This window comes from Cherax quadricarinatus, chromosome 3 (genome assembly GCF_038502225.1).
Source record: "Cherax quadricarinatus isolate ZL_2023a chromosome 3, ASM3850222v1, whole genome shotgun sequence".
In the NCBI taxonomy this organism is placed as follows: Eukaryota; Metazoa; Arthropoda; class Malacostraca; order Decapoda; family Parastacidae; genus Cherax; species Cherax quadricarinatus.
Genome location: NC_091294.1, coordinates 54734815 through 54759649, shown reverse-complemented (window position 1 = coordinate 54759649; position 24835 = coordinate 54734815). Strand labels below are relative to the sequence as shown.

Here is a 24835-nt window from a genome sequence, read left to right as displayed (position 1 = left end):
TGTTTTGTATTTATGGATTTGAGAATGCTGGGTGTTAGCCAGGGACTGTTCAGTCTCTTTGCTGTCATCTGTTTAGTTTTTTTAGGGCAGTGCTTGTTATAGAGGTATTGGGTCTTTTTTAGAAAATTATTAATACATTCGTCAATATCTGTATAGATTTCTAGCTCAGTGTGCCAATCAATGTTTGCTAATGCTGTTGTGAAGTTATTAATGGCTGCCTCATTGTGAAGTCTGAAGGTGACTTTAGTAGTGTCTTGGGGTAGTTTACCAAGAGTTGTTATGAGGAAAGTAGGGTAGTGGTCTGTGGTATTATCTGTAATTATGCCTGATTTTAAAGGGGATATGGTGTTGGTCCAGATGTGGTCAAGTAGGGAAACACTAGTCTCTGTAACTCTTGTAGGTTTTGTAACTGTTGGTAGTAACATACAGTTACTCATTGTGTTTGTGAATTCAGTAACGTGTGGGTCCTGGTCTTGCAGGAGATTTATATTGAAGTCACCTGAGAGTAGTAAGTGATCTTTGTTCATGCGTGCATCAGTTATCATACTTCCTAGATTTTGACTAAATTGGCTAATGTTTGACTGTGGAACTCTGTAGATGTTTATCAATGTGAGAGGTTTTTGTAGGTATTTGGATTTGAATTTAGCTATTATATATTCCCCATGTTCATCCCTTGTGCAAGTATTAGTGATACATTCTAGTTGGTCTGAGTAGTATATGGCTGTGCCACCCCCTTGTTGGTCTGGCCTACAGTTGTGTATGGCTGTGTAACCAGGAATGGCATAGACATCTGTACTATCAGGCTTTAGCCAGGTTTCAGTTAGTGTAATGATGGACATATTGGCATGTAAGGAATTTAGTAATGCTATGAGGTCATCGTAATGCTTGCTTAAAGATCTGATATTGTAGTTAAAGATAGTTATGTTGTTGTTGGCACTGAGAAGTGCCTTTGATTGTTCTGCAGTGTAGTAATTACAGTAACTGTTTGATTCATTTAAGTCATTAAATAAGAGGTTGGTATCAGGATCAATGCTTGTAATCATAAGATTTGTAGTGAATCTATAGTTAGAATTAAGTATAAAACAAAGTAAATAGTCTTAAGCTAAAAAAGAGCACCTGAATTATTTAACAAATGTAAAATAATGAGCTAAGGGACTAATACAAATAAAGTGATGATCATATAATAGAGCTTGGGAATATGATAGTAGGTAGTACTATAAAGATAATTTTTTAAAGTTAGAATTATAGTTTAAAATTATAATAAAAAGGGACTAATATAGGTTGTGGTGAACAATAAAGTGGTAATCAAATAAATGAGCTTTGGAATATAATGGCAAAATTGTGAACTTATTCTACTTTAGCACCTGAGAATAGCACCTTGATTATTTTAACAATTGTGGATATATAAACTAGGATAGTTATATAAAGCTAAAATAAAGGAGAAAATATATAAGGGACTAAAATTAAGTAATGGTAAGCAAAGTTAAATGGACAGATGGTAGGAATTATAATATAAACTTATAATATAAAAATACAATTTGAAATGGTACTTGCAATTGCACTAGAGTCTGGTATAGGTTGTTGACAAGATCAAGATTATAACTATAGATTTAAATTGACAAAATAAAATTCACAATTAAAGTACCAAAAGAATAATAGTAAAAAATCACAATGGTAATGTCTTGGTTATAATATGATAGTAAGATGGTAGACAGGTACCCTGTAGACATGTCCCCCCTATCTCTCCTGTCCTCCAGTGTCGTCAGGTTGATTTCCCTTAACCTCTCCTCGTAGGACATACCTCTTAGCTCTGGGACTAGTCTTGTTGCAAACCTTTGCACTTTCTCTAGTTTCTTCACGTGCTTGGCTAGGTGTGTGTGTGTGTGTGTGTGTGTGTGTGTGTGTGTGTGTGTGTGTGTGTGTGTGTGTGTGTGTGTGTGTGTGTGTGTGTGTGTGTGGTGTGTGTGCGTGCGTGGTGTGTGTGTGTGTGTGTGTGTGCGTGTTGTGTGTGTGTGCGTGGTGTGTGTGTGTGCGTGGTGTGTGTGTGTGCGTGGTGTGTGTGTGTGTGTGTGTGTGTGTGTGTGTGTGTGTGTGTGTGTGTGTGTGTGTGTGTGTGTGGTGTGTGTGCGTGGTGTGTGTGTGTGTGTGTGTGTGTGTGTGTGTGTGTGTGTGTGTGTGTGTGTGTGTGTGCATGGTGTGTGTGTGTGTGTGTGTGTGTGTACTCACCTATTTGTACTCACCTATTTGTGGTTGCAGGGGTCGAGTCCTAGCTCCTGGCCCCGCCTCTTCACCGGTTGCTACTAGGCCCTCTCTCTCCCCGCTCCATGAGCTTTATCAAACCTCGTCTTAAAACTGTGTATGGTTCCTGCCTCCACTACGTCATTTTCTAGGCTATTCCACTGCCTTACAACTCTATGACTGAAGAAATACTTCCTACTATCTCTCTGACTCATTTGTGTCTTCAACTTCCAATTGTGGCCTCTTGTTTCTGTGTCCCCTCCCTGGAACATCCTGTCCTTGTCCACCTTGTCTATTCCACGCAGTATTTTATATGTCGTTATCATGTCTCCCCTGACCCTCCTGTCCTCCAGTGTCGTCAGGCCGATTTCCCTTAATCTTTCTTCATAGGACATTCCCCTTAGCTCTGGAACTAACCTTGTTGCAAACCTTTGTACTTTCTCTAGTTTCTTGACGTGCTTTATCAAGTGCGGGTTCCAAACAGGTGCTGCATACTCCAGTATGGGCCTGACATACACGGTGTACAGTGTCTTGAATGATTCCTTACTAAGGTGTCGGAATGCTGTTCTCAGGTGTGTGTGTGTGTGTGTGTGTGTGTGTGTGTGTGTGTGTGTGTGTGTGTGTGTGTGTGTGTGTGTGTGTGTGTGTGTGTGGTGTGTGCGTGGTGTGTGTGTGTGTGTGTGTGTGTGTGTGTGTGTGTGTGTGTGTGTGTGTGTGTGTGTGTGTGTGTGTGTGTGTGTGTGTGTGTGTGTGTGTGTGTGTGTGTGTGTGTGTGTGTGTGTGTGTGTGTGTGTGTGTGTGTGTGCGTGTGTGTGCGTGGTGTGTGTGTGTGTGTGTGTGTGTGTGTGTGTGAGTGTGTGTGTGTGTGTGGGTGTGTGTGTGCGCCTGGGGTGTGTGCGCGTGGTGTGTGTGTGTGTGTGTGTGTGTGTGTGTGTGTGTGTGTGTGTGTGTGTGTGTGTGTGTGTGTGTGTGTGTGTGTGTGTGTGTGTGTGTGTGTGTGTGTGTGTGTGTGTGTGTGTGTGTGTGTGTGTGTGTGTGTGTGCGCGCGCGCACTAAAGACCATTGTAAAAAAAGGATTTATATATGCAGAGTGTATATAAGATATATAATGTTAGTGATGAGTGAGTATGAAGGTTGTGGTGGAGTAAGAGTGACGTGTCAGCAGTCAGTCAGTCAGTCAGTTGGTGGTGCTCAGGTAAACAGCAGTGTCCTCACACTCGCTCAACTTCTCTATCACATATAACAAGAGTTGTCAGTACTTCTTGCCTGAGTTAAGATGAGACGAGCACAGAATGGTTAGTTACTGGTGTTGAACAAGGTTACTCCTCTTAATATATTACATGTCTGCCACTTGCCGGCACATAATATACAATATGCTATTGTAAATTTTCAGTCGCATTCAATACTTACGAGAAATTTTCACACTAAAATGTAGACATTTATCTGGGATAATCTAATAAACCCAAATAATGACTTATTTCTATTGTGATACTTGAGAATACATTCAGATATTTTACACACCAGTTGTTAAACTTTTAACAAGGATCACATTTATTCATTGTTATTATTCTTATTATTGGTACACATTAATGGTGACGGATGTAGAGTCAGTATAGTTGATCTTATGTAGATACTTATGACAATATTTAACAGACAAAGTCTTGTCTGCTTCACACAGCTCCAGGACCCCAGTATAAATAAGTCATTTTGCTTTTTTTTTTTGTTATCCTAGGTAATTTACACTATGTATGATAATTGTACTTGTATGTACCTGTACCTAAATAAACCTAATTATTTACACATGCATGACAGATTGCTTAACAATGTGGGATCATATATCATCTGGTTGGATTTGATTAAGACTTGTGTAACTTGCATTATTAGTTATTGAAGCTTATCCATTGGGTATCCCTTATACTAATCAGTAAATACTTAGAAGTTTGTTGGCTGATGTATGTCACATCCTAAAGACCCTCGTTGTAAAAAAAAAGCCACTGCTCAACTTTCTTGGACTATCATTGGTTATTAATATCATGGGATAAATAATAAAAAACCTACATATAATTGTAAAAAAAAGGTAATCCAGGATGACACTTTTATTGCTATTATCATCAAACATGACGTGTAATAATAACATAAGATGTGAATAAATGCTTTTACAAAACTGACATATTGATAAATGAAGCACTTTAGGGTATCTTTATTCTGGAAACGTTTAGCAACACAGAAAAAACTCCAGAATACAGATACCCAAATGTTGCAAAAGTGTCTCATCTATCATGAACATAACTGAGAAGCACTGCAAACTTAACATTTTCTTTGGATTCTTAACCCCATAGGGTTAGTCACCAAGGATAACCCAAGAAAAGCAGTGTCATTAAGTAAGTTTATTCAGGTATACACAAATACAGTTACATAGAATTATCATACATAGCAGCATGTGTAAATTATTATTATAATCAAAAAGAAGCGCTAAGCCACAAGGACTATACAGCTGCATGTGTAAAGAACCTGGGATAACCCAAAAAAGTCAGAAAGATTGGCTTATTTCCATTGGGGTTCTTTTTACCTTATTATAATATAAAGGTTATAATATTTTCTTATTATTCTATGATGAAGATAACATCTTATTATCATACTAAAAAGACTATCTACTACACGAGGGTCATTAAGACTATCTACAATACGAGGGTCATTACTAGGAATAAGGTAAAATTTGCACGTATGTTAGCTAAAAAATAGAAAATCATTCCCCTCCCTTTCTGTAGCTACATTCCACAGACAGCTTTTGGCACTCTTGAACTGGTTCATGCTATGACTGGCTTTGACATGTGCGGGTAGTCAGTTTCATTCCTTTATTGCTGTACAATAAAAGGTGTTTGAAGGACTGTGTGTTATTTCCATTGGGGTCCTCAGTCTTGTCCCCCAGGATGCGACCCACACTAGTCAGCTGACACACAGGTACCTACTTGCTAGGTGAACCGTACAACATGTGTAAGGAAACAGTGTCAAAATGTTTCCACCCTGCCAGGAATTGAACCTGGGCCCTCAGTGTGTGAAGCGAGAGCTTTGCCAGCCACCATGCCACAGTGCTTACTGTGCAGGTCCTTCTTGAATCCCACCCTTTGAAAGTACACATGGTACTAACTAGCCTTGCTCACTGTTTGGCAAATTGTTTCACTTGTTTAAAACTCTTTCCAAAGCATTATTTCCCTATTTTTTTTTCTAAATCTGAAATTATCCATCTTTAATCCATTGTTTCTGTATTAATTACCTCATACTCCTGTTGTTCACCATTCTTCTTTATATGGACTGATGAAGCCACTGTGTGGCAAAACGTTTCCTCAGTAAAGATACCCAACTGTTGCATATGTGTCTAATTTATCAAATTGTCAGTTCTCTGAACCATTCGTCTATGCTAATTGGTGTAAATAAGTACAGTTATTTGTCCCAATTAAGTAAACAAAGTGATGATGAATTATGAACCTTGTTTTTGTTTGTACAGTTTAGTTATTTATTTAACACTGTCTACAAGTTCTTGTTATATATTTCTGTTTTGTAATAGGATAGAGCTCTGTACTTTATTATCTTAGCATTCAACAGGGCCCAGCTCCCACTGTTTTCTCTTCATGCCCCTCATTCAGTAACTTTTCCATTTTATTTAAGTATATTGATCTCTCTTTTTCAGTAGGTCAGAATCTGTACTAATAATTGCACAAGTTCTAATTTTTTCCTCATTGTCTTAAATGTATGAATGGTTGACTCATTCACATCAAAGCCTGAACAGTCTTCCTCGCATGTATACTGCCTCTGAGCATACTTAAAACTTATTTGTTCAGTAACATCATAAATTCATACTTAGTCTTCTTGGCACTTCCAACATAACTGCTATCCTTCTTGGGTGTTTTTGTTAATATCCAGAGATAAGATGAGGCAATGAAAGTCTCCAAAATAGTTTCTTAAACAGAGTGAGATACAAGATGCTCCCTAGAAGCTGCCATAGATGACAAGGGTCCTGGTGCTGGGGAAACAGGTATAGACAAAGACATGCAAACTCCAGGGTTACAAAATAGCAATATCACTGGAGATGGCAAACAAGGGGATTATGCTCTGAGGAATAGTGTAGATGCATTACCAGTTAAAACTGGTGGGACGTGCAATTTCAACCATCCCAGAAAATGCCACGCCCACATGACATCAGGAAAATGCAGCTCTCCTTCCTGTAATTTTTTTTCACCCTGAAATATGTTGCTCTTTAGTCCAGGAAAGACAATGCTACAACATATGTCAGGCATGCCACCTAAAGGGGGCAAGAAGATACAGATCACTCATGCCATGGAAAACAAATCAGGTTAGCCACAACCACTCCAGAGATGGAAGTTTTTAAGTGCCAGGAAGGAAAAAAAAAAGCTGGCAAGAAATGACAGAAATCATACACCAACTCAGATCACTTCTGGAGTGGAGGCACAGTCAGTGGCCTCCACTCCAAAACAACAGATATTAGTCCCAGCATACAAAGCCATCTCCCCCCACCTTCCATCAATATGACAACATTTAGCTTTGCAAATATAGAAAGTCTAAAGCCAGCAACGAACAACAAAATGCCTTTCATCAATGGACTGCTCGCAGAGTCAAGTGCAGTGTAGTGGCTTTCACAGAGACCCACATAAAGGATCGCTTTGACAACGAAATATGGATCCCAGGTTATAACCTATACAGATGTGACAGAGTAAACAGGCAAAAAGGGGGGTTGGCCTGGATGTTACTGAGTCACTCATATGCTCAGAAATACTTAACACCTCAAATGATGTAGTTAAAGTTTTAGCAATAAAGATCAAAAACCAGAACATTGTCATTGTGGTTGCATACAAGCCTCTGGATGCAACTTCCCAACAATTCCAGGAACAGCTTTTGAAAATTGACCAAATGTCTGGAAAATCTTTCAGGTCCTGCCCCAAACATCTTGCTGCTTTGGGATTTCAACTTAAGACACTTTAAAATGGAGGAATGTAGCAAATAATGTTTTAGCAGAGAAAACCCAGGAGGCAGCTCAGATGAAAATTCACACATATGAGCTATTAAATCTCTGCACCAAATTCACCTTAAAACAGCATATAATAAAGCCAACAAGACTGGAGAGTACACTGGACCTCATCTTCACTAACAATGATGATCCGATGTGAAATATAACCGTATCAAAAAAATACACTCAAATCACAACATAATAAAGGTATGTACAGATATGTATGCACAAGGCTCCTGACCAGCAAAATGTGATCAGTTATAAGGATGCCTCACCAAATTCAACTTCGGTAAAAAAAAACATACAGTGGGATCAAGGCTACCATGTCCTAAATGAAACAAGCTGAGAATACAGTGGACCCCCAGATTACGACGTCACTGGATTAACCCCTTGACTGTCGCAAACCCAAATCCTAAGGTGTCTCCTTGTGTCGCAAAATTTCTGAAAAAAAAAATTCTTATGAAAAAATAGAGAATCTTTTCTGGATTGTAATGACACCAAAAGAACAAAATTTGATGGAAAACTGACGGAATTATGCTCTCACGAAGTTAGCGACTTCGGCAATATTTATGAATCGGTGATTTTGCCCACTTTGAGCCCTATTTTTGGCTAATTCCGTTGTTACAGTCGACCAAACTTGGCTATTTCTTTAGAGCTCCATTTGTTCTATCGATTGAGTACAAGAAACTCCCCATTTATCGATTTCAACTACCCAATAAAGTGGTCAGAAATTGGCAATTTGGCCAATTTCATGCAAATTAAAAAATATGCCAATTTCAAAATAGGGTCCAGAATGAACAATGCAGATATTCCTGGCTCTAAAATGACATTTTCTTCGTTCATCAGTCCATCAGTCATGTCTCCAGGCCCCTCTGATATTACTCTTGCTTTCTATTTTGAATTTTTATTCAAACAAAAAATAGAAGATTTACTGTTATAGAGACTACTGCAATATTGTAATAATTGTATAAATAAAGTCAACCCATTCATGACTGTATATTAGAATGGCTAGTTGGACATTTATTGGAGAGTGAAGTCATTTGTTTACTTTTGAACATTGGCAAAATTCAAACATTTCCCCTACTTTGAGCTCCATTTCAAGGTCGTTTTCATAGTAAAACCAATCAAAATCACCTCCATTTCTTTAATATGTTTTCCATTCTATCAAATGTGACTACAAAAATGAGAATATAACCATTAAAACTATATGAAAATACACCTCGAAGTCGGCGTTTTAATCCAAAAACAGAGTTTTTTTTTCTCATTATGCACTGCTTGCTGCAGGATTTTTTTTATACTGTGCACACTGACCATACAAACCCATTCTCTCACATGTGGGCCTACCAGCTTTCTCGCGCTTGATTTGAAGTTGCTAGAATTTTTGAGTATATATACGTTAAACACATTGGCTCGTAAGACATATATATGGCTGAAACAATCAGGGTTAAAAAAAACAGAAGGGACTTGGTATCTGAAGTCCTTATGGAAAGGGATTCCCCTTCCAAACACTAATTAATACACCTCCATCCTCTCCCTCCCATCTCATCAGTAAGTCTTTAGTAAAGGTAAGTGTCATTTTGATATTGTTTATTCTGCATGTCTCATTGTTTTATGTGCAGGAAAATGTATATTTCATGTAAAAACAATTATTTTGGGTGTCTGGGATGGATTAATTGGATTTCCATTATTTCTTATGAGGAAAATTAATTCGGATTAAGTCAGATTCAGTATAAGACACACACTCTGGAATGGATTAATTATGTTAACTGAGGGTCCACTGTATATCCTAAACAACATGAATTAACTCGGTGGCACTTGAGATATTCTCAAGGCATATTCCTTTAAGAAAAAGGAAGAGAAGATGTAATGTAGGAGAGAGATGCTCCCTATACAGGCAAAGGCAATGAATCACATAGCTGCTGAAAGGGGCCAATATATCTGAAATATGAAGGAAAGCACTGGGCAGAGAAATGGCAAATGTCGAACTTAAGCTTATGAAATCATATAGAAGACAAGAAACTCAGGAAGAACTGAAAGCTATAAATGAAATTGAAAGAAACCCAAAATATTTCTTTTCTTATGCCAAATCTAAGGCAAAAACATCTAGTATTGGACCCCTGTTTAGACGAGATGGGACCTACACAGATGACAGCAAGGAAATGAGTGAGATAATCAAGGCCAAGTATGACTAGGTGTTTAGTGAGCCACTAACCAGACTAAGAGTCAACAACCTAAATTAATTTTTTATGACTGAGACTCTGAATTTGGTCAATTCAAACATCTCTGATATTATCCTAACACCACATTACTTCTAAAAGGCAATAAACGACATATCCATGCACTCTATCCCACAGTCACTTAAAACAACAGACATAGCCCCACTCCACAAAGGGGGCAGTAAAGCAATAGCAAAGAATTACAGACCAATAGCACTAACATCCCATATCATAAAAATCTTTGAAAGGGTTCTAAGAAGCAAGATCACCACCCATCTAGATACCCATCAGTTACACAACCCAGGGCAACGTGAATTTAGAGCAGGCTGCTCCTACCTGTCCCAGCTACTGGACGATATGGCATGCAGTCAGTAGTAACAGCCTGGTTGATCAGGCCCTGATCCACCAAGAGGCCTGGTCACAGGCCAGACCGCAGGTGCATTGACCCCTGAAACCCTCTCGAGGTATACTCCAGGTATGGGTGGCAACAGGGAAGTGGAGCATTTGTGCCCTTGCACACTCAACCCATAGACCTAAAGACCTAATTTTGGTTAGAAAGGTGAAATTCTACTTATTTTAGTACATAATCAGATTATTAGCATGACTTGATGCTGTGGAAACCTATACATCAACAATCTTCCAAGCGTTTCACAATAACTTATGCCTATTCTCTTTGCTGATGATACGACTTTTGTCATCCACCCAAATCTATCCTTGCTCAACACTTTCGTTAATGAACTCGCAAAAATAGCAACCTGGTTGACCGTCAGTAAACTTACTTAATATAGACAAAACCTTTTACATTTTGTTTGGGAGTAGAGCAAGTGAGGTCCAACTAAACATTATGCTTAACAACACCCTTATTGCTAAACATAATGAGGGAAAATTCCTGGGTCTGCTCCTTGATTACCTGAAATTCAACACCCATATCCAACACATAACAAAAAAGTTTCTAAAACAGTTGGCATCCTCTCAAAGATACATTACTATGTACCACAAACTATACTATTCACTGATCTACCCTTTCATCACCTATGCTATTTGTGCCTGGGGTTCCACAACGAAAAACCACCTAAAATCAATAATAACACAGCAAAAAGCCACAGTGCTATTGATCACACAATCCACTGCTAGACAACCCCCCCTCCCCTCCCCCACACTCTTCAAAGACTTAAACCTACTCGCCATACAAAACATTCACTTGTACTATTGTGCAACTTACATTTACAGAACAATTAATTCTAATATAAATCCTGATCTGAAATGCTTTCTTGACAGTGGCAATAGGACCCATGGACACAACATCAGGCACAGAAACCTTTATGACATTCCCCATGTCACGCTAAATCTTTTCAGAAACTCATTGTACATAAAAAAGCCTAAAATCTGAAACTCCTCTGCCAGAAATCTCCAGAATCACTGGCTCAGCTTGCATTTTTAAAACTACAGTTAACCCTTTGACTGTTTCAGTCGTATGTATACGTCTTATGAGCCACCGTGTTTGACGTATATATACAGTGGACCCCCGCATAACGATTTTAATCCGTGCAAGAGGGGTAATTGTTATGCGAAATAATCGGTATGTGAATGAATTTTCCCCATAAGAAATAATGGAAATAAAATTAATCCGTGCAAGACACCCAAAAGTATGAAAAAAAAATTTTTTTACCACATGAAATGTTAATTTTAATACACACAAACTGAAAAAGGCATGCACACTTACATGACACTTACTTTTATTGAAGATCTGGTGATGATTGATGGGATGGGAGGAGGGGAGAGAGTGTGTTAGTGTTTAGAAGGGGAATCCCCTTCCATTAAGACTTGAGGTGGCAAGTCCTTTTCTGGGGTTACTTCCCTTCTTCTTTTAATGCCACTAGGACCAGCTTCAGAGTCACTGGACTTCTTTCGCACAACATATCTGTCCATAGTGGCCTGTACCTCTCGTTCCTTTATGACTTCCCTAAAGTGTTTCACAACATTGTCAGTGTAATAATCACCAGCACGGCTTGCAATAGCTGTGTGAGGGTGATTTTCATCAAAAAAGGTTTGCACTTCAAGCCACTTTGCACACATTTCCTTAATCTTTGTAGTAGGCAACTTCTTCAATTTCTCTCTCCCCTCCTCTGAACCAGTTTCCTCAGGTCTGGCCTCTTGCTCTTGAAGTTGATCTATCAGCTCATCAGTGGTTAGTTCTTCATTGTCCTCCTCCACCAACTCTTCCACATCCTCCCCACTAACCTCCAACCCCAAGGACTTTCCCAATGCCACAATGGATTCCTCAACTGGCATAATCCTCTCAGGGTTAGCCTCAAACCCTTCAAAATCCCTTTTGTCTACACATTCTGGCCACAGTTTCTTCCAAGCAGAGTTCAAGGTCTTCTTAGTCACTCCCTCCCAAGCCTTACCTATAAGGTTTACACAATTGAGGATATTAAAGTGCTCTCTCCAAAACTCTCTTAGAGTCAGTTGAGTTTCTGAGGTCACTACAAAGCACCTTTCAAACAGAGCTTTTGTGTACAGTTTTTTGAAGTTTGCAATAACCTGCTGGTCCATGGGCTGCAGGAGAGGAGTGGTATTAGGAGGCAAAAACTTCACCTTAATGAAGCTCATGTCCCCATAAAGTCGCTCTGCCACGTCTGTAGGATGACCAGGGGCATTGTCTAACACCAGGAGGCACTTAAGTTCTAATTTCTTTTCAGTTAGGTAATCTTTCACATTGGGGGCAAATGCATGGTGTAACCAGTTATAGAAAAAGTCCCTAGTGACCCATGCCTTACTGTTTGCCCTCCACAGCACACACAAATTATCCTTGAGGACATTCTTTTGCCTTAACGCTCTGGGAGTTTCAGAGTGATACACTAATAAAGGCTTAACTTTGCAATCACCACTAGCATTGGCACACATCAACAAAGTAAGCCTGTCTTTCATAGGCTTATGTCCTGGGAGTGCCTTTTCCTCCTGAGTAATGTAGGTCCTGCTTGGCATTTTCTTCCAGAACAGGCCTGTTTCATCACAATTAAACACTTGTTCAGGTTTCAGTCCTTCACTGTCTATGTACTCCTTGAATTCCTGCACATATTTTTCAGCCGCTTTGTGGTCCGAACTGGCAGCCTCACCATGCCTTATCACACTATGGATGCCACTACGCTTCTTAAATCTCTCAAACCAACCTTTGCTGGCCTTAAATTCACTCACATCATCACTAGTTGCAGGCATTTTTTTAATTAAATCCTCATGCAACTTCCTAGCCTTTTCACATATGATCGCTTGAGAGACGCTATCTCCTGCTAGCTGTTTTTCATTTATCCACACCAATAAGAGTCTCTCAACATCTTCCATCACTTGCGATCTTTGTTTCGAAAACACAGTTAAACCTTTGGCAAGAACAGCTTCCTTGATTGTCTTTCTGGTGCCCACAATAGTAGCGATGGTTGATTGGGGTTTCTTGTACAACTTGACTAGGTCGGCGATACGCACTCCACTTTCATACTTATCAATGATCTCTTTCTTCATTTCTATTGGAATTCTCACCCTTATTGGTGTACGGTTGGCACTAGAAGCTTTCTTGGGGCCCATGGTCACTTATTTTCCAGAAACAGCACCGAAAACACTGTAATAACACGAAATATTCCGAGTGTATGCTTGGATGTTACCGCGGAGGCTGGCTGGTAAACAATGGCACGGGCGGCACATGTGAGGCTGGCTGAGGGCGCACATTGGACGCGTCTCGGACGAAAATCGGTGAGCGGGTTTTTAATCGGTATGCGCGGCAAAATTTTTGCGATTAAAGCAAGCGGTATGCGGATTAATCGCTATGTGATGCCATCGTTATGCGGGGGTCCACTGTACTTAAAAATTCTAGCGGCTTCAAATCAAGCAGGAGAAAGCTGGTAGGCCCACATGTGAGAGAATGGGTCTGTGTGGTCAGTGTGCACCATATAAAAAAAAATCCTGCAGCATGCAGTGCATAATGAGAAAAAAAAACTCCAACAGTTTTTTTTTAATTGAAATGCCGACTTTGTGGTGTATTTTCGTATAGTATTTATGGTTATATTCTCGTTTTCTTGATCTCACTTGACAGAATGGAAAACATATTATAGAAATAGAGGTATTTTGATTGGTTTTATTATGAAAAGAACCTTGAAATGGAGCTTAAAGTAGGGGAAATGTTTGATTTTTGCCGATGTTCAAAAGTAAACAAATGATGTCATTGTCCAACAAATGTCCAGTCAGCCATTCTAATATGCAGTCATGAATGGGTTGACATTATTTATACAATTATTACAATATTGCAGTAATCTGCATAACAGTAAATCTTCAATTTTTTGTTTGAATAAAAATTCAAAATAGAAAGCAAGAGTAATATCAGAGGGGCCTGGAGACATGACTGATGAACAAAGAAAATGTTATTTTAAAGCCAGGAATGTCTGCATTGTTCATTCTGGACCCCATTTTGAAATTGTCATATTTTTTTATTTTTGTGAAATTGGCCAAATTGCAAATTTCTGACCATGTTATTGGGTGGTTGAAATTGGTAAATTGGCAGTTAACTGTACTCAGTTGATAGAACAAATGGAGTTCTAAAGAAATAGCTATGAGTTTGATCGACTAGAACAATGGAATTAGCCAAAAATAGGGCTCAAAGTGGGCGAAATCGCAATTCATAAATAACGCTGAGGTCGCTAACTTCGCAAGAGCGTAATTCTGTTAGTTTTCCATCAAATTTTGTTCTTTTGGTGTCATTACAATCGGGAAAATATTCTCTATCATTTCATAAGAAAAATAATTTTTTTTTTTTTTTAAATTTTGTGACTCCAGTAGACACCTCAGGATTTGGGGTTGCGACAGTCAAGGGGTTAACCCTTTGACTGTCGCGGCCGTATATATACGTTTGTGAGGTACCGTGTTTGACGTATATATACTCATAAATTCTAGCGGCTTCAAATCAGGCAGGAGAAAGCTAGTAGGCCCACATGTGAGAGAATGGGTCTGTGTGGTCAGTGTGCACCACATAAAAAAAATCCTGGAGCACGCAGTGCATAATGAGAAAAAAAAAACTCCGACCGTTTTTTTTTATTAAAATGCCGACTTTGTGGTCTATTTTCGTATAGTATTTGTGGTTGTATTCTCGTTTTCTTGGTCTCATTTGATAGAATGGAAACTATATTATAGAAATGGAGGTGATCTTGATTAATTTTACTATAAAAAGAACCTGGAAATGGAGCACAAAGTACAGGAAATGTTTGATTTTTGCCGATGTTCAAAAGTAAACAAATGATGTCATTGTCCAATAAATGTCCAAATAGCCATTCTAATGCGCAGTCATGAATGGGTTGATGTAATTTTTACAATTATTACAGTATTGCAGTAGTCTGCATAACAGTAAATCTTCTATTTTTTGTTTGAATAAAATTTCAAAATAAAAAGCAAGAGTAATATCACAGGGACCTGGAGACATGACTGATGAACAAAGAAAATCTTATTTTAGAGCCAGGAATGTCTGTATTGTTCATTCTGGACCTTATTTTGAAATTGTCGTATTTTTTAATTTTCGTGAAATTGGCCAAATTGCAAATTTCTGACCATGTTATTGGGTAGTTGAAATCGGTAAATGGGCAGTTTCTTGTGCTCAATCGATAGAAAAAATAGAGTTCTGAAGAAATAGTTATGAGTTTGGTTGACTGGAATAACGGAATTAGCCGATAATAGGGCTCAAAGTGGGCGAAATTGCCGATTTTTAAATATCGCCGAAGTCGCTAACTTCGCGAGAGCGTAATTCCGTCAGTTTTCCATCAAATTTCGTTTTTTTGGTGTCTTTACAATCGGGAAAAGATTCTCTATCATTTCATAAGAAAAAATAATTTTTTTTTTTCGAATATTTTGCGACACCAGGAGCAACTTCAGGATTGGGCCCTTCGACAGTCAAAGGGTTAATATTGCTGAGGTTGCTAACTTCGTGACAGTGTATTTCCATAAGTTTTCGATCAAATTTCATACTTTTGGTGTCATTACCATCGGGAAAACATTCTCTATCGTTTTATAAGAAAAAATATTTTTTTTTTTTAATTTTTGTGACACCAGGAGACACCTCAGGATTTGGGGTTGTGACAGTCAAGGAGTTAAAAAACATTATCTTCTTAATCTAGCCCAGCCCATCATAAATACATGTGTAAAAACTATACGTGCATTTGCTCAATATCATGAACATAGGTAAAACTCTCTCTTCAATATAATATATATATACTTATTCTCAATATCTGTATTCATCTCGGATGTTAATCACTCCATTGTGGTAGCCTAAGGTTAATAATCAAAATTGTACATCTTCTCTACCAGACTTATTAAAGCCATATAACATGTCCTAATAGAATACTCAATTCTCTTGTATTCATTGTAACTCATCTAATGATCATATGTACTATTATTGCCTTATTAATCTTAAGTTAATTTTAAGTTTGCCCGAAATGCTCTGCATATAAAGGGGCTTTTGGCATGTACATCCAATTATTATGTACCTTTTTATAAACATGTATCATGTCAAAATAAAATTATTATTATTATTATTATTATTATTATTATTATTATTTTAAGATTTGTTCAGATTTTTAACCTGGAGGGTTTTAGTCACCCAGAATAACCCAAGAAAGTCAGTGTGTCATCGAGGACTGTCCATCCAGGTACCTACTTATTGCTAGGTGAACTGAGACAACAGGTGTAAGGAAATACATGTATGCCCAACGTTTCCACCCAACTGGGGATTGAACCACAGACACTAAGCGTGTGAGTCAAGAGTGTTGCCTACTGACCAGTAATTTACATGCCAGTTGATAATTTGATGCCTTATGACACACAAGATATTCCAGTATTTTTGTTTTGGGTGCACTTATTAACCCTTTAACTGTTTTGGTCATATATATACATCTTACGAGCCACCGTTTTTGACGTATATATACTAAAAAATTCTAGCGGCTTCAAATCAAGCAGGAGAAAGCTGGTAGGCCTATATGTGAGAGAATGGGTCTGTGTGGTCAGTGTGCACCATATTTTTAAAAAAATCCTGCAGTACACAGTGCATAATGAGAAAAAAAAACTTTTTTTTTTTTTTTTTTTTTTTTTTTTTTTTTTTTTTTTTTTTTTTTTTTTTTTTTTTAATTAAAATGCTGACTTTGTGGTCTATTTTCGTATAGTATTTATGGTTGTATTCACGTTTTCTTGGTCTCATTTGATAGAATGGAAGACATATTATAGAGTTAGAGATGATTTTGATTGGTTTTTCTATGAAAAGAACCTGGAAATGGAGCTCAAAGTAGGGGAAATGTTTGATTTTTGCCGATGTTCAAAGGTAAATAAATGATGTCATTTTCCAATAAATGTCCAACTAGCCATTCTAATATGCAATCATGAATGGGTTGACATTATTTATACAATTATTACAGTACTGCAGTAGTCTGCATAACAGTAAATCTTCTATTTTTTGTTTGAATAAAAGTTCAAAATAGAAATTAAGAGTAATATCAGAGTGGCCTGTAGACATGACTGATGAACAAAGAAAATGTTATTTTAGAGCCGGGAATGTCTGCATTGTTCATTCTGGACCCTATTTTGAAATTGTCATATTTTTTAATATTTGTGAAATTGGCTAAATTGCAAATTTCTGACCACGTTATTGGGTAGTTGAAATTAGTAAATAGGTAGTTTCCTGTACTCAGTCGATAAAAAAAATAAAGTTCTAAAGAAATAGCTATGAGTTTGGTCAACTGGAACAATGGAATTAGCCGAAAATAGGGCTCAGTTTGGGTGAAATCGCCGATTCGTAAATATCGCCAAGGCCGCTAACTTCGCGAGAGCGTAATTCCATCAGTTTTCCATCAAATTTCGTTCTTTTGGTGTCATTACAATCGAGAAAAGATTCTCTGTCATTTCATAAGAAAAAATAATTTTTGGGGGAGGGGGGGAAAGTTTGCGACACCAGGAGACACCTCAGGATTTGGGGTTGCCACAGTCAAGGGGTTAAAATGCATTACAAGCATTTTAATCAGCTTTAAGTTAAAAGAGGGTTTACTATACTATAATGTAAGCTACATATCATTTGTTTATTGGCTTAATAAAAGATTATTCCTTATCCCTGCTTCCAAAAAAGAACAATGTAGAATAAAAGGTAGGTGATTGTTCTGGATTGCAGGAGTTTTGAAATTTAGACTCTGATCATTGAGTTGGTAGTGTACTGTGCTTTTAATTTAAGCTCTAAGAAGCCTTATCTAGGCAGTGTTTTATTTATACATTTCTAAATTATAGCACTTTAGTTATACTGTACTTAGGCAAAATTTAAACATCTAAAGAAGAATTTTGCCACCATCAGATGTTAAATATACTATTACAAGATTCAAAGCTAGCTCCTAAGACAATGGAACTGAACACATATTCATGAAGGCTGGGATGGGGGTGGCAGGGGATGGTGGTAGGTCTCCCCCACTGACCCACAACAAGGTGGCAGCTTGAGGGAAATTTTTTCCTCGTCCACAAACGGAACCGTGTTAAGGTAATTTTACAAAGTGTTGTATAAAATTGTGTTGCAATTTTTCAGTGGTGCAATAACCAAAACATGGCAAATAAATCCATGCAATATAACAGTCTACTGTACACCAGTGACCTCCCAAGTGCATCTCGACTCCTTAAACCAGTTCTATTCGCAGATGACACCACTTGCATCATCTTCCATCCTAACCCAGCTATACTTAGTGACACTATAGACAAAACCTCCTTCATGTTTTTGGAAACAGAGCATTAAATATCCAGCTAAACATATCAATAAACGGTTACCCCATTACAAGACTCACTGGGGGCAAATTTCTAGGTCTCCACCTTGTCTGTAATCTTAAATTTCAGACCCACATCCAGCATATAACCAAGAGAGTTTCCAAAACAGTTGGCATCCTTTCTAGGATCTATGATACTATGTACAGTGGAACCTCAAAAATCAAACTTAATCCGTTCCAGGAGCTAGTTCTAAATTCGAAAAGTCTGAAATTCAAAGCAATATTTCCCATAAGAAATAATGGAAATACAATTAATCCGTTCCAGAAACTCAAAAATATTCACACAAAAAATACATTTTACAGAGATTAATTACAGTTTTACATACAACAAATACTATAGTTTTAATTATGTATAGTAATACATATAAAATAACATTTTTGCTTACCTTTATTGAAGATTGGTGATGGCATCTGGAAGATAGGGAGGAGGAGAGAGGGAGTTGGGGTTAGTGTTTGGAAGGAGAATCCCCCTCCATGAGGACTTCAGGTAAAGCCCTCTCTGGGGTTACTTCCCTTCTCTGTCTTTTAATGCCACTAGGACCAGCTTGAGAGTCACTGGACCCCTGTCTCACAAAATAACTGTCCACAGTCCTCTGTTTCTGGAGCCTCTTTAACATTTCCCTAAAATGGGATGTGATTCTGTCACTGAACTTGTTGCAAAGAGTGCTTGTTTCAGCTTGCTCAGGGTGGTACTTCTGCACAAACATTTGGATATCATTCCACTTGGCACAAATCTCCTTAATCTTTGAAGAAGGCACCTCATCCACTCCCTATATTAACACCTTTTGCAACATCAGCTTCCTTGATTTGTTCTTTCTTTGACAGGATAGAACCGATGGTCGACTTGTTTTTCCCATACATCCTGGCAAGCTCAACAAGTTTCACACCACTCTCATTCTTCTGTATTATTTCCTTCTTCGCATCTATGGTGTTTCTCACTTTCTTTACCACAGGGGTACCACTAGCAAGTTTCTTTGGGCCCATCGCAGCTTATTTCACAGTCCCACAAGCACTAAACACAATGAAATACAGTGGACCCCCGCATACTGATTTTAATCCGTGCAAGAGGGGTAATTGTTATGCGAAATAATCGGTATGTGAATGAATTTTCCCCATAAGAAATAATGGAAATAAAATTAATCCGTGCAAGACACCCAAAAGTATGAAAAAATTTTTTTTTTACCACATGAGATGTTAATTTTAGTACACACAAACTGAAAAAGGCATGCACAATTACATGACACTTACTTTTATTGAAGATCTGGTGATGATTGATGGAATGGGAGGAGAGGAGAGAGAGTGTTAGTGTTTAGAAGGGAATCCCCTTCCATTAAGACTTGAGGTGTCGAGTCCTTTTCTGGGGTTACTTCCCTTCTTCTTTTAATGCCACTAGGACCAGCTTCAGAGTCATTGGACTTCTTTCGCACAACATATCTGTCCATAGTGGCCTGTACCTCTCGTTCCTTTATGACTTCCCTAAAGTGTTTCACAACATTGTCAGTGTAATAATCACCAGCACGGCTTGCAATAGCTGTGTGAGGGTGATTTTCATCAAAAAAGGTTTGCACTTCAAGCCACTTTGCACACATTTCCTTAATCTTTGTAGTAGGCAACTTCTTCAATTTCTCTCTCCCCTCCTCTGAACCAGTTTCCTCAGGTCTGGCCTCTTGCTCTTGAAGTTGATCTATCAGCTCATCAGTGGTTAGTTCTTCATTGTCCTCCTCCACCAACTCTTCCACATCCTCCCCACTAACCTCCAACCCCAAGGACTTTCCCAATGCCACAATGGATTCCTCAACTGGCATAATCCTCTCAGGGTTAGCCTCAAACCCTTCAAAATCCCTTTTGTCTACACATTCTGGCCACAGTTTCTTCCAAGCAGAGTTCAAGGTCTTCTTAGTCACTCCCTCCCAAGCCTTACCTATAAGGTTTACACAATTGAGGATATTAAAGTGCTCTCTCCAAAACTCTCTTAGAGTCAGTTGAGTTTCTGAGGTCACTACAAAGCACCTTTCAAACAGAGCTTTTGTGTACAGTTTTTTGAAGTTTGCAATAACCTGCTGGTCCATGGGCTGCAGGAGAGGAGTGGTATTAGGAGGCAAAAACTTCACCTTAATGAAGCTCATGTCCCCATAAAGTCGCTCTGCCACGTCTGTAGGATGACCAGGGGCATTGTCTAACACCAGGAGGCACTTAAGTTCTAATTTCTTTTCAGTTAGGTAATCTTTCACATTGGGGGCAAATGCATGGTGTAACCAGTTATAGAAAAAGTCCCTAGTGACCCATGCCTTACTGTTTGCCCTCCACAGCACACACAAATTATCCTTGAGGACATTCTTTTGCCTGAACGCTCTGGGAGTTTCAGAGTGATACACTAATAAAGGCTTAACTTTGCAATCACCACTAGCATTGGAACACATCAACAAAGTAAGCCTGTCTTTCATAGGCTTATGTCCTGGGAGTGCCTTTTCCTCCTGAGTAATGTAGGTCCTGCTTGGCATTTTCTTCCAAAACAGGCCTGTTTCATCACAATTAAACACTTGTTCAGGTTTCAGTCCTTCAGTCTCTATGTACTCCTTGAATTCATGCACATATTTTTCAGCCGCTTTGTGGTCCGAACTGGCAGCCTCACCATGCCTTATCACACTATGTATGCCACTACGCTTCTTAAATCTCTCAAACCAACCTTTGCTGGCCTTAAATTCACTCACATCAGCACTAGTTGCAGGCATTTTTTTAATTAAATCCTGATGCAACTTCCTAGCCTTTTCGCTTATGATCGCTTGAGAGATGCTATCTCCTGCTAGCTGTTTTTCATTTATCCACACCAATAAGAGTCTCTCAACATCTTCCATCACTTGCGATCTTTGTTTCGAAAACACAGTTAAACCTTTGGCAAGAACAGCTTCCTTGATTGCCTTTCTGGTGCCCACAGTAGTAGCGATGGTTGATTGGGGTTTCTTGTACAACCTGACCAGGTCGGCGATACGCACTCCACTTTCATACTTATCAATGATCTCTTTCTTCATTTCTATTGGAATTCTCACCCTTATTGGTGTAGGGTTGGCACTAGAAGCTTTCTTGGGGCCCATGGTCACTTATTTTCCAGAAACAGCACCGAAAACACTGTAATAATACGAAATATTCCGATTGTATGCTTGAATGTTACCGCGGAGGCTGGCTGGTAAACAATGGCACGGGCGGCACATGTGAGGCTGGCTGAGGGCGCACATTGGACGCGTCTCGGACGAAAATCGGTGAGCGGGTTTTTAACCGGTATGCGAGGCAAAATTTTTGCGATTAAAGCAAGCGGTATGTGGATTAATCGCTATGTGGTGCCATCGGTATGCGGGGATCCACTGTAATCGTAAAATGCGTGAATGAGAGCGCAGGTTAGTGTTCACTCAAACATAAGCAAAGCAAAGCTAGACTGCTCACGGCGCCTGAGCGGGGACGTGGACAGAGCGGGCGGCAGACAGGTCACGTACCCGGCGGTCCGAAAATAGGGGCGCGTTCGATAATAGGGACACAGTTTGTCCGAGAAAATGGTCCTGTTTTCAAAACGTTCGATATGTGATACGTTCGATTTTTGAGGTTCCACTGTACCCCAAATGGCGCTCCATACTTTATACCACAGTGTAATATGCCCTTACCTCACCTATGGTATTTGTGCTTTGGGATCTACCACCAATCACCTTAAACCTTTAACCCTTTGACTGTTTTGGTCATATATATATATATATATATATGTCTGATGAGCCACCATGTTTGACGTATATATACTCATAAATTCTAGCGGCTTCAAGTCAAGCAGGAGAAAGCTGGTAGGTGCACATGTGAGAGAATGGGTCTGTGTGGTCAGTGTGTACTATATAAAAAAAATCCTGCAGCACGCAGTACATAATTAGAAAAAAAACTACAACCATTTTTTTTTTAATTAAAATGCTGACTTTGTGGTCTATTTTTGTATAGTACTTATGGCTGTATTCTCGTTTTCTTGGTCTCATTTGATAGAATGGAAAATATTATAGAAAGAGAGGTGATTTTGATTGGTTTTACTAAGAAAAGAACCTTGAATTGGAGCTCAAAGTAGGGGAAATGTTTGATTTTTGCCGATGTTCAAAAGTAAACAAATGATGTCATTTTCCAATAAATGTCCAACTAGCCATTCTAATATGCAGTCATGAATGGGTTGACATTATTTATACAATTATTACAATATTGCAGTAGTCTGCATGACAGTAAATCTTCTATTTTTTCTTTGAATAAAAATTCAAAATAGAAAGCAAGAGTATTATCAGAGGGGCCTGGAAACGTGACTGATGAACAAAGAAAATGTTACTTTAGAGCCAGGAATGTCTGCATTGTTCATTTTGAACCCTATTTTGAAATTGTCATATTTTTTAATTTTTGTGAAATTGGCCAAATTGCAAATTTCTGACGACATTATTGGGTAGTTGAAATCAGTAAATAGGCAGTTTCTTGTACTCAATCGATAGAAAAAATGGAGTTCTAAAGAAATAGCTATGAGTTTGGTCGACTGGAACAATATAATTAGCCGAAAATAGGGCTCAAAGTGGGCGAAATTGCCAATTCGTAAATATTGCCGAGGTTGCTAACTTCGCGAGAGTGTAATTCCGTCAGTTTTCCATCAAATTTCATTCTTTTGGTGTCATTACAATCAGGAAAAGATTCTCTATCGTTTCATAAGAAAAATAATTTTTTTTTTCTTGGAAATTTTGCGACACCAGGAGACACCTCAGGATTTGGGGTTGCAACAGTCAAGGGGTTAATAACCTAAACAAAAAGCTGCGGTGAGGATGATCACAGACTCCTGTACCAGACAACACACCCCACCACTCTTCAAGAGCTTAAACTTACTTAATATACAAAATATACACTTATTTTTGTGCCTACTATATATACAGAACATTAACCCTTTCAGGGTTGACAAGCCCTCTCCCAGACTTGTTCTCAGGGTCACCAAATTTTCATAAAAAAAAAAAACTTATTTTTTCTTATGAAAAGAGAAAATCTTTTCCTGATCATAATAACACCAAAAGTATGAAATTTGATGGAAAACTTAAAGAATTATGCTCTCGCGAAGTTAGCGGTCTCAACAGTGTTTACACATCGGTGATTTTGCCCACTTTGAGCCCTATTTTTCAGCCAATTCCAGTGTACTAGTTGACAAAAATCATAATTATTTTGCTAAAACTCCATTTTTTCTATTGAATGAGTACAAGAAACCACCCATTTACTGATTTCAACTATCCAATAAAGTGGTCAGAATTTAGCAATTTTGCCAATTTCACACAAATTTCAAAAGATGCCACTTTCCAGATAGGGTCCAGAATAAACAAGAAAGACATTCCTGGCACTATAATAACATTTCCTCTGTTCATTAGTCACGTCCCCATGCCCCTCTTACATTCTTTTGCTTTCCATTTTGAATTTTTATTCTCACAAAAAATAGAAGATTTAGTGTTATGCAGACTACTGCATTAGTGTAGAAATGGTATAAATAATATCAGCGCACTTGTGAAAGAATATTAGACTCACCAGTTGACGTGTATTGGACGCGTAGCATGATTTGTTTACTTTTGAACTTTGGCAAAAATCGAAGATGTCTGCTATTATGAGCTCAATTTCAAGGTACTTTTCATTGTAAAACCAATCAAAATCGTCTCAATTTCTGTAATATGTCTTCCATTCTATAAAATGAGACCAGGAAAACTAGAATACCATCATGAATACCATACGAAAATACAGTGCAAAGTCGCTGTTTTAACCCCTTCGGGGTCCAAGGCCAAAATCTGAAGTGGTGCTCCTGTGTCCAAGAAATTTTGAAAAAAAAAAAAATTATTTTTTCTTACAGAATTAAAGAGTATATTTTTGTGAAGGTAATAAGACAAAAAAAAAAGTTTTTTTCTGATCAGTACTTACCGAGATACAGCTGCGGGAAGTTGATCCAAAATGACCAGGTGGTGGCAACATCGGTGACATCCGCAAAATCCCATTTTTTTATTTTATGTTTTTTATACTTTTTTCTTTTCTTTTCTAATTTTTTTCTTTTTCTAATAACATTTGTGGCCTGTGAGACCAGTATAATGTATATTGTATAAGTGTACACTCATTGTATTCTACACAATAACTGCACTAAGTTGTTTATCATTATATTGCTTACAAAACTTGTTTACAAGTTTATTGTAAACAAAATGATGAAAACATTAGTGCAGTTATTGTGTTGAATACAATGGTACCATATAGTACCATATGGTACAATGGTGCTATAGGGTGCAATGGTACCATATGGTACAATGGCACCATATGATACAATGGTACCATATGGTACAATATGGTACAATGGCACATGATACAATGGTACCTTATAGTACCATATGGTACAATGGTGCCATAGGGTGCAATGGTACCATAGCATGCAATGGTACCATATGGTACAATGGCATCATATGATAGTGGCACCATATGGTACAATATGGCACAATGGCACATGATACAATGGTACCATATGATAC

General features: G+C 38.3%; 1 protein-coding gene across 4 annotated transcripts in view; it reads left to right on the top strand.

The window, feature by feature from the left end:
- Positions 1-3360: 3360 nt before the first annotated feature.
- LOC128705960 (BET1 homolog) overlaps positions 3361-24835 on the top strand; it is a 233503-nt gene continuing 212028 nt past the window's right edge. The window contains exon 1 of one of the 4 annotated variants that reach the window (XM_070091838.1): positions 3361-3433. Coding sequence is in view for 3 of the 4 variants with exons in the window: in XM_070091841.1 (XP_069947942.1) it covers positions 3515-3533 (19 nt within the window). In the remaining variant the exon portion in view is untranslated. Of the gene's footprint in view, positions 3534-24835 lie in introns of all 4 variants that reach the window. The other 3 variants (XM_070091841.1, XM_070091843.1, XM_070091834.1) reach the window with 3 other exon arrangements.